Raw genomic sequence first — 13,582 nt, forward strand, 5'->3', positions numbered from 1 at the left:
AGTCTAGACTTGGAAACAGATTACAAAGAAGTGAACTGAGAACTAAAAAGAGAAGCAGCTGCATCAAGTGCAAGGGATGTTGATGGGAAATAAGTCATAAAATGCATTCACGGGTTTTCAGAAGCAGTGCGTAGATAGAATTTTACTAGGGAGGAGGTCGTACCTGACCTCGGAAAACAGTGATGGGCAGGTGATTAAAATTTCTGGTGGAACCCTTTGGGTCATAGTTCCGTAAACTTCAAGGTGGTCGTGAAAAGAAAAGTTGGTCTTTGAGTTAAAGCCCTAAATTGGGATAAGGCAGATTTTGATAGTGCAAGGGAGGACTTGAAAGCAGAGAGGTAAACATCATCTGATAAGTGAGTGGTATTTAAAAGTGAGATAGTAAGAGTTCGGTAGTAAACATATTCCCAAGATAGACAGAAAATGCTGGAGTAACTCAGCGGGTCAGGCAGCATCTCTTGAGGGAAACAAATAGATGATGCTTCAGGTTGAGATTCTTCTTCAGACTTCTGTCTTCGGTGTAAACTAGCATCTCCTGTTCCTTCCGCCACAGTAAGCATAATCCCGACAGGTTAAAAGGCAAAGATGGTAAATTTTAAAGAACCTCTGTAAACAAAGAATATTCAAGGATTGAGTGTGAACCCTTGAATGGATTATTAGCCTTAAATTCTGAAGAACCAGACTGAAGGGTTCCAACCCAAAACATCGACTATCCGTGTTCTCCAGAGGTACAGCCTGTCCGCTTAATTACTCCAGCACTTTGTGTCTTTTTTAAAAATCTAAAGTTATCTTGTGCAATTCTGAATCCTGGTAAATTTGCTCTATCACATGCAACATTTAAATGGATGTGCTCGAAGGGATGGAAAGGCTATTTCCATGACATTTTTGATTTGTGCTGAAAGCAAAAATAGGAATCATATTTTTCATTCTTTTCAAATCATTGCATTGATCTGCACTTTTGCTATTTGAATGAGCAGAAAAATACAATATGATTTAGATTATACCAGACAGTTGTACTTGAGTGTTAATGGTGTCGACCATACATGGTGGATGGCAAAATGTTGATCTTCTACGCTGAATTTTTCTTTTTCTGTGGCAAATCAGAGGTTTGATACAGCAGCTAAGTGTAGCAAGTTGATAATTTCACCCATAATCTCTGTACCCAAATTTTCTATTACGGATGGCACCCAGAACTCCAAAATTGTTGATAAAAAGCCAAAAATATAATAGTAACTGTCAAGGAAATAGATTCCCCCCCCCCCCCCCCCCCACTCCTCCCAATCAATTTACTGACTTTTCTTTGTATGCAAAAGCTAATAAATATAAGAGCCCTTCAGTGATATAAACTGTTTTTCTATTTAAATCGCCCTACTATCAATATTTTTTTTCATGAGTCACAAATGTAGTGTGGGACATCTGGCCTGATTTTAATTCATTATAAATTGTTGATTACATTGCTCCTCACAAAATAGCTCTACCTTTATGCGGAATAGGACGTGTATTTCAAGTGCATCATTGTTTTATTTCTGTTAAACCTGGCAAATGTCAGAGTTAATGTTCACAAAATATGGTATAGCCCAGCAGAAATACCTCAAACAAGTGATTGGACCGACTGCATTTGCTGTCTTTGGAGTGGAAAAGCATTATGGGGAAAGTATTCAAAATTATGTGGCGCATAGAAAACGACAATATTTGACCATAAATAACTTGGTTGCTAAAATACAGTGAGTTTGGAGGAATGGGGTGAGAGTTTGAGAGTATTTTACTAAGATCATTTTCAACCAGAGATTGCTTAGCGTCTGGAATGCTCTGCCTGAAAGCATAATCGAGGCTAGTACTTTACAATATTACGTTTTTAGATGAGCACTTGAAACACTTTAGCAAACGTCAAGCTGTGCACTAGAAAACAGAATAAATAAAATAGACAAAATAATAATAAATTAAAAAAAATAATAATACATTTTAAAAGCCTGCAGATACATTAAATCTAAAGCAAAAACCATGTTGGAAATACTCAGCAGGTAGATATTTCTGTGAAGGGATAGTCATTGTTTCATGACCTTCCATTCTGTAGTATGTTGATTCCAAAAGATTTGGATTAATGTGTGATTGAATTATTAGGATTATCTAAATATAAATCACAGCAAAATCTTATTAGTTAAGGAAAGATTTGACTATTAACTCTTTTGAAGTGTGACTATAAACTGAAAACTGACAGTTAAATTAGGATAAAGAACCATTTGAGATGGTCTATATACATGGAAATTGCATTTTATCTAAATTACTTTCTTGAGGCAAATCTGTATATTCTACTGATAAAATCTTTTTAATAAATTACGTGTGGCTTCATTTTATTCACTCACTGAAAGTGTATTGTCTCTACCTCATTAAAATCTCTCCTGATGTATAGAATTTGCATAATTGCAGGATATTAGTATTTACATTAATGGTTTGTGAAATGCAGGTTTATCAGAGGCACAGTAAAGCTATTAAAACATTTGAATTATTGCCTAAATATATTAGGAATATTAAATATTATAAGGAATAGCAGAGATCACATTGGTTAAGAGTCAGAATGAAATTTAATGGGGAAGCAGGGTCTGAAGAAGTGTCTCGACCCGAAACGTCACCCATTCCTTCGCTCCATAGATGCTGCCTCACCCGCTGAGTTTTTCCAGCATTTTTGTCTATCTTTGATTGCTCCAGCATCTGCAGTTCCTTCTTAAACAATGGGGAAGCAGTGATTCCTTTGCAACAGGTGAAGCATGATTCCTCCCCTCCTGTATGATTAATGTCATTGCTTTAGATGCAGGTTAACAATTTGACTTGGATGCTCAGAACATAAATTCAAGGTTTGGCTGCTGTCCACTGTAATTCCAATAGATACCAGGAGGAACATAGAAAATAGAACAGTAAGGTACAGAAACAGGCTCTTCGGCCACAGTGTCTGTGCTCACTGGTGCACATGACAAGTTTTCCAGGATTCTGCTTTTTAATCTCTTTTCAGGCTCGAGGATCTGGTTTATATTTTGATACTGAGGTAGATCATGACCCTTTAGTGTTCACCTGCCTCTACCAGAATGTTCTGCAGAGCTGCAGGGAAACAACAAAAATCCTGGAAATAAACTTGAGTGAATATCTTTGTTTTTGCTCCCCTTACTGTAGAATTCCTAATAATATCTTACAACCTGGTATAGTTGCGTAATCCCAGATGCATTTCTTTTTCTCCTCTGGCTGTACATTCCTCTTCCCTCGTCATTATCTTTGACTGAATAGTGGTTAGAACGCAAGATTGCCCGTGGAGAGAGGTGGAGGTGTTCTTCTGCGATACCTGCCTCTTCTTTGTCTTATCTAGCTGACATCCAGTTTCTACCGCATTCACTTTAGCTGTGGGATGACCAGATCCCAACATTCATGACACATGAATGACTCCCATTTATATAATGGAACAGTTTGCTGTTGCTCGTGCTCTGTCTTAGATGAAGCTCCAGATCGACAGCAATATGGATCAATCAACTTGTTGTACTAAAACTACTACATTAGAATACAAACAAGAAACATGATGGACCACCTAATGTTGGTACCAGATTTGGCAAAGTTAACTTTGCAAAATCTTTCTTGTCAACATTAAGAAATTACTGTCTCTAGTAATCTAGCGATTACTGGTGACTCGCCTCCTGCTTGTCCAGCAACAGCCCAGTCAATTTTATGGAATCGCATCTTACAGTTTATATCCCAGACTACATAAAGATGCCATGGTATGTTCTGTCCCAGCAACATGACAAACACAGGGGGGGGGGGGGGGGGGTGAGAAGCATACTGATACACAGGAGCGAGGGAATGGACCTGATAGTCCTCATTGTCTGGAAAAACAGCCGTCCAGTCCACACGTGGTTTGCTGATGTAAATTTTCAAAATCATGTTCATCGACAGACCTCTCCATAATCTAGCCCAAGCTCATCTCCACAATCTCTTCAACCATGAGACATTTCTTTATTATGTTTATTTGATCTGCAGTTGGTTGTATTATTATCGTCCATTGTAGTCTACAAGTTTGGAACTCCATCATTGGGCCTTTGTACCTTTACAAGCTCCTTGCAGAAGTAGTAGAAGAAATACTGTCGTGCTTCATTTCCCATTCTTTTATTCACCTCCCACGCTTTCCTTGGGTTGACACATATTGTTACCCTCTTATTGTTTTCTCCTACATTAAATATGCAGTGCAAATGCAAATTTACTTGGCCATTAAGGATGCATAATACATTGGCAAGTTGTGAATTCATTCCACTGAATGGTTATGAAAAAATGGGAACATGTACTCAGTAAGAAAAAATTGGGGATAAAAAAGGATAATATTACATGTAAAGTTCCAATGTGAGAATGAACATCCAGTGGTTTAAGATTAATTCAGTTTTGGGATTCAAATGACGTTAACAAGCTTTATTAATTATCATTTTATTTTTAACAATATAGAAGAAAGATCAATTCGACACCAGAGCAAGCCCTCAGAAGGTGACACAATCCACCGTTGATCTGTTAGGATTGGGTAAGTAAAGATTATTTAAGTGATTCTTGGTGTTAACTTATTCACTACAAATGATACTTGTTACTAGCGACAGTTGGAGGAACTCAGAAGGTCGACAGTGGAGGCAAGATACAGTTGACATTTCAGGTCGAGAACCTGCGTGTGGCAACATTTTGGCGAAGTTTTAATAGCAATGGTGCTTGTTTGTGTTGTCACTGTGGAATGATCTTGAAAGAGTAGAGAGCACCTGATGCAGCAGTTTATGCAGTAACCCATGCGGGTCTCACACTGAATGTCAAGAGTGTTTTATTGTCATGTGTCCCAGATATAGAACAATGACATTCTTACTTGCTGCAGCACAACAGAATATGTAAACATAGTACACTGTAAACAATATGATAAATGAGAGAGAGAGAGAGAGAGAGAGGAAAAAAAAACATTAAAAAAAGATGAGCACTGAAGGGAGAGACTTCTGAAGATAATTGTACATGACATTTTAACATTAATGAAACAATAGGCTATGAAGTGCACATTTGGGATCTCCATAGTGAGGAATTAGATTAGTTTGGAGATGCATCATAAAAATAGACTCTTTGGCCGAGCGAGTCCACCCCAGCCATCGATCACCCGTTCACACTAGTTCTGTTGCCCCACTTTCCTGACCACTCGCTACACATTCAGGACAGTTTTAGAGGCCGTTTAACTATAAACCAGCGTGTCTTTGGGATGTGGGAGAAAACGTGACCACCCCAAGAAAATCCACACATTTAAAGGGGGAACGTGCACACTCCACATAGACTCCACCCGAAGCCAGGATCGAACTTGACCAGGATCAAAGGGAATGCAAGGAAATGTATCACTTACAGGCTGATGAGATTAGTTCAGCTAGGCATCATGTTCGGTTCAAACTCTGGGTCGAAGGTCCAGTTCCTGTGCTGTACAGGTCTGTCCAGTGAGTGTGCAGTCTCGCTGCTGTTTTTAGGCCAGGTCATCATAATAAATATATATATATAGAGATGCATTGCAGACAAAGTTATTGTGTGGGGAGTCTTAACACAATCCTGTCTTTGGTGCTGTGGGAACTTCCCATGAATTCAGAATTGAATCATTCCAAGGTTCACTGCGGAGACATTTCCCTTGAGGCCTGCTGCTAGGCAGATCGTATGCGCTGCTGCATCATGCGTTGACAACAAGCCTGAATTCCATAATATCTCTCATCATCTGTCTCTTGTTTGGCCGCACAGTTCTTCCTAGCCGGCAGATTTCCTCATGGTAACACGAGCGCCAGTGACCACTGGAAGGGCAGGGTTTAGCATCAGATCCCTGTCACAGCAATGGCAGCTCAGATTGATGCTCATTTTAAAGAACAGGGGGTATATAGCCATGAGCATTTCTACTGGAGGAGCAAGAGCAGTATAATAAGTAATTGCTCTAAAGAATAAAGCTTAACACAGTGCCAGTGTCGGAATCAACCATGTTGCTGTCTGGAGTTATGTATGGATCTGAAGGAAATGGAACCAAATGGATATACTATTAGCTGTCGTGATGCAGTCCACTGCTTCCTGCTTCAAAAAAAACTTGCCTAAACTTCTACAATCTAATCACAAATATATTCTAATAACTGATATGGTTAGGGTGTCTTGAAAGTTACTCACTTCTGCAGGTGCAAGGATGCAAGATAAGACAGTGACCATGCTTTGAATGATAGGTAAATAATAGCATTGTATGTTATTTGGCAAATGGTGTGAATCTAACTTTATAAAGATTAAATCAGAAATTGTGAACAGGAAACTTCTAGATTGCTTTAAAAAAAAAAATCTGGCTCGAATCTTTTGAGCAAAATAGTAGAAATGGTTCTGCAGGCCCATTCATTTTCCCTACCCCAACCCCAAAGTTGACTGGAAAGATACCCTAGCTGGGATGACAGTGGAACAACAATGGCAGGTATTTCTGGGAATAATACAGAAGGTGCAAGATCAGTTCATTCCAAAGAGGAAGAAAGATTCTAAGGGGTGACCGTGGCTGACAAGGGAAGTCAGGTACAGTATAAAAATAAAAGAGAAGAAATACAACATAGGAAAGATGATCGGGAAGCAAGAGGATTGGGTAATGTTTAAAGAGCAACAGAAGATAACTAAAAAGGCAGTACGGGGAGAAAAGATGAGGCCTCCTCTGAGGCAGTAAGCTAGCCAAGAATATAAAGGAGGATAGTAAAAGCATCTTTAAGTATGTGAAGAGCAAAAAATTAGTAAAGAGCAAAGTTGGACCTTTGAAGACTCAAAAAAGGTGAATTTATTATGGGGAACAAGGAAATGGCAGATGAGTTGAAGTACTTTGGATCCGTCTTCACTAAGGAGGACACAAACAATCTTCCTGATGTACTAGTGGTCAGATGATTTGGGGTGACGGAGGAACTGAAGGAAATCCACATTAGGCAGGAATTGGTGTTGGGTAAACTGTTGGGACTGAAGGCTGATAATACCCCAGGGCCTGATGGTCTGCATCCCAGGGTACTTAAGGAAGTGGCTCTAGAAATCGTGGGCGCATTGGTGTTCATTTTACAATGTTCTATAGGTTCAGGATCAGTTCATGTGGATTGGAGGGTAGCTAATGTCATCCCACTTTTTAAGAAAGGCGGGAGAGAGAAAACAGGGAATTATAGACCAGTTAGCCTGACATCGGTGGTGGGGAAGATGCTGGAGTCAATCCTAAAAGATGAAATAGCAGCACATTTGGATAGCAGTAACTGGATCGGTCCGAGTCAGCATGGTTTACGAAGGGGAAATCATGCTTGACTAATCTTCTGGAATTTCTTGAGGATGTAACTAGGAAAATGGACAAGGGAGAGCCAGTGGATGTAGTGTACCTGGACTTTCAGAAAGCATTTGATCAGGTCCCACATAGGAGACTAGTTGGCAAGATTAGGGCACATGGTATTGGGGGTAGAGTGCTGACATGGATAGAAAATTGGTTGGCAGACAGGAAACAAAGAGTAAGCATTAACGGGTCCCTTTCAGAATGGCAGGCAGTGACTAGTGGGGTACCGCAAGGCTCGGTGCTGGAACCACAGCTATTTACAATATACATCAATGATTTAGATGAAGGGATTCAAAATGACATTAGCAAATTTGCAGATGACAAAAGGTGGGTGGCAATGTGAACTGTTAGGAGGATGCTATGAGACTGCAGGGTGACTTGGACAGGTTGGGTGAGTGGGCATATGCATGATAGATGCAGTTTAATGTGGATAAATGTGAGGTTATCCACTTTGGTAGCAAAACCAGGAAGGCAGATTATTATCTAAATGGTGTCAAGTTGGGAAAAGGGGAAGTACAACAGAATCTGGGGGGTCCTTGTTCATCAGTCAATGAAAGTAAGCATGCAGGTACAGCAGGCAGTGAAGAAAGCGAAAGACATGTTGGCCTTCATAACGAGAGGAGTTGAGTATAGGAGCAAAGAGGTCATGCAGTTGTACCTGGTGTATTGTGTGCAGTTGTGGTCCCCTAACTTGTGGAAGGACATTCTTGCTATTGAAGGAGTGCAGCTTAGGTTCACAAGGTTAATTCCTGAGATGGTGGGACTGTCATATGGTGGGAGAATGGAGCGGCTGGGCTTGTATACTCTGGAATTTAGAAGGATGAGAGGAGATCTTATTGAAACATATATGATTATTAAGGGTTTGGACACGCTAGAGGCAGGAAACATGTTCCTGCTGTTGGGGGAGTCCAGAACCAGGGGCCAACACTTTTTCACACAGAGAGTTGTGAGTCTGGAATTCTCTGCCTCAGAGGGTGGTGGAGGCCAGTTCTCTGGATACTTTCAAGAGAGAGCTTGATAGGGCTTTTCAAGATAGCAAAGTCAGGGGATATGGGGAGAAGGCAGGAACGGGGTACTGATTGTGGATGATTAGCCATGATCACATTGGATGGCGGTGCTGGTTCGAAGGGTCGAATGGCCTGCTCCTGCCCCTATTGTCTATTGTGCTCATTACTGTCAAGGCTACTACTTATGATTTTATTTTATTGATGCTTTTCCCCCCTCATATTTCCATGAAATCATCTGGTTCAGTTTGTGCAAAATGAAAACGGGTTTGTCCATCAGGTTTGTCATAATGCTGGAATATTTCCAATTCAATGTGACCTTGAATTGTGCATTTACATTTTTTTTTAAAGCTCAGTCATACAAGCTGCAGGCTGTGCATGAATTGCAGAAGTCTTTTCCAGACAATGAGTTTGCACTTTTTCAGGCATGTGAATTTTTCAAGATACCTGTTTTTCAAGAAGCAGGGCTGTTAACACACTCCGTACCATTTCCCCCATGACGTCTGTGGTTTTGCCGGTACATTTGGCTACGAGTCAAAGGTTGCTGCTTTGAGTCTTTAAGCTGGACTGCCTTCAGTATTGTGCCATCTTTTGGGTGCAAGATTAAATTGACACTTTTCTCAAGTTGGTATAGAATATTCCGTGCCTCTTTTCAAAATGACCAATACTTAACCATAAACCACAATAACAATGGACCATAAATCACCATCTCACTAGAGTTTTCAGTACCTGCTGTGTGGTTTCCTGCATTGCGTCAATGACAACACTTGCATTACTTCATTAGTTACAGCCTACTACCTGCCCCCTCAACATTGTCCCCTCTGCCCTTCTGAAGGATGTCATTACAATAGCCGGACCCTGCATTCTCGCCATCTTTAACAGTTCTCTGGCCACTGACACTGTTCCTACCTGCTTCAAGCATGCGGTGGTCCAGCCCCTCCTGAAAAAACCTAACCTCGACCCCACCTTGCCAAGCAACTACAGACCTATTTCAAAACTGCCTTTCCTTTCAAAAGCCCTTGAAAAGGTAATTTAAAGTCAACTTATGCCTTACCTTCACCAAAATACTATCTTGGAAACTTTCCAATCAGGTTTCAGGGCCCACCACAGCACAGAGTCTGCCTTGTTGAAGGTACATAATCACCTACTGCTCACCGTTGACTCCGGCGACTGTACAATCCTGCTCCTTCTCGATCTCAGCGCAGCATTTGATACTGTTGACCACACCATCCTAATTGACCGTCTCCGGTATGGGGTTGGTATTGATGGCACTGCCCTGAGCTGGTTCATCTCCTACCTCAAAGGTAGGAGTTTCTCTACTAACATAGGCAACTCTTTCTCCTCCCCAGCTAGCCTCTGCTGCGGGGTTCCACAAGGTTCCATCCTTGGCCCCATTCTCTTCTCCCTGTATATGCTCCCCTTAGGCCGTCATTCAAAGGCACGGCATTCCCTTCCATTGCTACACAGATGATACATAACTCTATCTCCCACTGAAGCCCAAAAACCGATCAATTCTACTTAACCTTATCCACTGCCTCAAGGATATAAAGTGTTGGATGGTCCAGAACTTCCTCCAACTAAACGAGAGTAAGTCTGAGGTCATTCTTCTCGGCCCCTCGGACTCAAACAAAATGATAGCAGGCAGCCTTAGAAGTCTTACCCCATTACTCAAACCTCACGTCAAAAACCTTGGCGTGATATTTGACCCAGCATTGAAATTTGACAAACAAGTCAATGCCGTGGTAAAAGCTAGCTTCTTCCAGCTTCGGACGATAGCTAAAATAAAACATTTCCTCCAGTTTGATGACCTCGAAAACATCATCCACACATTTATCTCCTCCCGCCTCGATTACTGCAACTCCCTTTACACGGGCCTCAGCCAATCTTCCCTGTCCCACCTGCAACTGGTCCAAAACGCCGCAGCGAGACTCCTGACGGGCACCCGAAAAAGGGACCACATCACCCCGATTCTGGCCTCTCTCCACTGTGCGGTTCCGAATAAATTTCAAGATCCTTCTTTATGTCTACAAAGCCCTTAACGGGCTTGCCCCCACCTACATCTAAAGTCTGCTTACCCACCACACCACCTCCAGGTCCCTCAGATTGGCCGACTTGGGGTTACTGAACAGTCAAGACTTAAAACTCATCTTTACTCTCAAGCCTTTCTTGACGTCCTCTGAGGGAGGGCTATATGTATGTATTTATGTATGTACTTAATCTATGAACCAATGTTGTATAACGTTAGTACCTCCACCAATGTAAAGTACTTTAGCCAACAAGAGTTGTTTTTTAACTGTGCTATAGAAATAAAAGTGACGACTTGACAAAGCAATTCAGATCAAACTGAGGTCCGGATGAGCAAATTCTTTAGAATTTGGTTTAGAATAAGTTCCATTCTCCTCTACTGCTGAGTATCTGAATCATCTGTGTGGAAAGCAAAATTGGATAGAGGATTATCAATTGCAATGCTTCAGATTTGCAATAGTGAAGTATTTTATCATTTTAGTTGTCTCGCCTCATCATATATTTATGTAACAAAAACAGATTTCTGGAAGAAGTCAGCTAGTGAAGCATCGTGTGTGAAAAGAGAAATATTTAACACTTCAGTCAGAGAATTTTCCTCAGAACTGGGTGAAGAGTGAAAGGATTGTTTTTTTTACTATGCTTGTGATTCAGGTCCATGAAAAGAGACACTTGTGTAGTATGGATTTGCTTAGCCTTTCCAGCAGTAATATTTATCTGGTAAGTTTGCCAAGTGCAGCCTATGGTCATGATGACAAAAATACTTTGTATATTTTGAATATATAAAGAAATGAGAAGCTTGGGAAAGAAAGACAAATGGAAAATGCTGAAGCATTCAGCAGGCCAAGCAGCATCTGTGGAATGAAAGAAATAACATCTTCAGGTCCATGACCTGTCTTGGGAAAGAAATTCTGTTCGAACTGATCCGAGTGTTGTAGATGATGACTAGAGTAGAAAAACAACCTACTGTTGGTTTTGGGTTATGAGCTATGGTTTAGACATGTTTTAGGTGGTATATCATTACCTTGTTTTGGAAAGTTGGCATGTTTTGAGTTACTTTGTTCTTGAGAAAGCCTTGTCATACATTTTATTGGGTAAGATAATAGTGTACCACTGACTTACTAAGATTCTGCTACTAAGGGATTGCTGACAGTTTAATTTAGGAATTGCAAGTTTAAAACTGAGGCTATTAGGGAGAAGGAGGCAGAGTTGAATCAAGGTGAGGGATGGGTAGGAGGATAAAGTTTCCGAGAGAGTAAGTAAAGGTTTGTACAACACGTTTTTTTTCATTTTTATGCTTTCGTTTTTGTTGAGAATTTCTTGTATCTAATTCTCACCACCTCATCTAATGCTGCCTTGAAGTTTGTGTGTCAACAGCTAGAGGGCACCAGGGCAGTGACTTGCTCCAAATTATTAACCATTCTGTTCTTGCAATTAGGAACAATATTGAAGTCCTATCTAAAAACAGAGCATGAAACTGCAAGTTGCATCCTGTTAAACATACTTCATGTTAGATATGAATTAAAAAGCTTCTGTCGAATGTGATTTTATGCCACTTATTGTGGAATGTAATAAAATGCAAGTGACAACAGTGAGAGTTTGTAAAATTGTCACTGCATTTGAAAGGCTAGGTTACTATTGAGGCCCATTTCTTCCTTCTCGGTATCTTTCCCCTTGCATCCATTGTAAAAAATTTCAGCTTGAATTGTCTTCTAATTCTTCCTACCAAATTAATATACAATTAAGGACACTAAGTGCTGGAGTAAACCAGCAGGTCATGCAGCAGAACGTGGATAGGTGACATTTTGGGTTGGGACTCTTCTCCAGACTGATCAGACTGCTATCCATGTACTCCAGAAATGCTCCCTGACCCTCTGAGTTACTCCAGTACTTTGTATCCTTTTTTGTAAACCAGCAGTTCTTTGTTTCTACAAATATACATATTACCCTCGGTGCCAAAATATGTTAACATAATTTATTTTTATTCTTTATGCGTATGTCTGTGTCCTGTAGATATCCATAGTTTTCCACCACGTTTTGTGGACTTTGGAAAGAATTACAGAGAAAATCACTGTAGGAGGTCATTTGGTTCAGCTGATGTTTGGTGTTTGTTCCCACAGGCCTCTTCACATCTTTCCCCATCCGCCCAAGCCCCCCCCCCCCCCCCCCAAGCAGGCGCACGCATACACACACAGCACATGCGCACACACTCATTTTCTAGGACCCTGGCATTGCTATAGAAATCTGTTTATAACTGCACATTGAATCATGAGCTCTCGCCTCCAAATATCATTCGATGAATCATAAGATGTGGGAAAAAAACTTCCTGATGTCCCAAAGAAAGAGAAATTCAAGATGTATGAAAGAGTGTGACGAAATTGTCATCAGCCTATCATAGCAACAAAGCTGCGAACCCACACATTAGAACATAGAACAGTATAGTACAGGAGAAGGCCCTTCAGCTCATGTTGTTGCTCAATATCTAATCATAAATCCTCAATCCTGATGTTTAAATAACATTGCACAAGATTTGATGGCGATTTTTAAAGGGAACGGTGAAAACTGAACTATCTAAAGAAACATGACAATATGCCAGAGGAGGAGAAATACATCATTTAAATAGTACATTTAGATAGTGGTATATGATATTTCATTATAATCAACAACTTGCCCCGTATCCAATATACTTTTTTACTTTTGCATTTGGCGTCAATAGACAAAAATATTGATATTGGTAATCAGTATACAGTTTGATGACCAAAATATTTTAAATTAATTTAGAGTTGACACCCATCACAAAGAATAAAATATAAATATTATTAGTACACCTTCGCTCTCATCCATCCAGGGACCATAGCAGCCCTTCCAGGTCCTCATCACAAGATTTTAAGTAATACCCACCTTCTCTCGTTTCTCCCACCGCCCCAGACACCTTGCTCCTTTAAGGATCTAAAAAAATAATAGAAATTCAAGAAGTTATTAAATCCCTGGGTTACAAATATTTCTGACTGTTTTGATTCAAATCTTTTGCTGAATCACATACTCTCATGGCATTTATAGTCTTGTTCTAGCATAAGAGTGGTTCATGATTGAGAAGTCTGGCAACTAAATGCTCTTGTGTCCAAGTGATGATTGCTGTTATAATAATAATAATAATAATAATAATAATAATAATAATAATAATAATAATAATAATAATAATAATAATAATGCA

General features: G+C 40.2%; 1 protein-coding gene across 2 annotated transcripts in view; it reads left to right on the top strand.

The window, feature by feature from the left end:
• The window catches only part of smap1 (small ArfGAP 1), a 75,627-nt gene that overhangs the window by 39,868 nt on the left and 22,177 nt on the right, over positions 1-13,582 (top strand). For both annotated transcript variants that reach the window (XM_033021906.1, XM_033021907.1), the window contains one exon: positions 4,474-4,546. In XM_033021906.1, coding sequence (XP_032877797.1) covers positions 4,474-4,546 — 73 coding nt within the window. The remainder of the gene's footprint in view (positions 1-4,473; positions 4,547-13,582) is intronic.

The sequence above is a fragment of the Amblyraja radiata genome, chromosome 5 (assembly GCF_010909765.2).
Source record: "Amblyraja radiata isolate CabotCenter1 chromosome 5, sAmbRad1.1.pri, whole genome shotgun sequence".
Taxonomy (NCBI): domain Eukaryota; kingdom Metazoa; phylum Chordata; class Chondrichthyes; order Rajiformes; family Rajidae; genus Amblyraja; species Amblyraja radiata.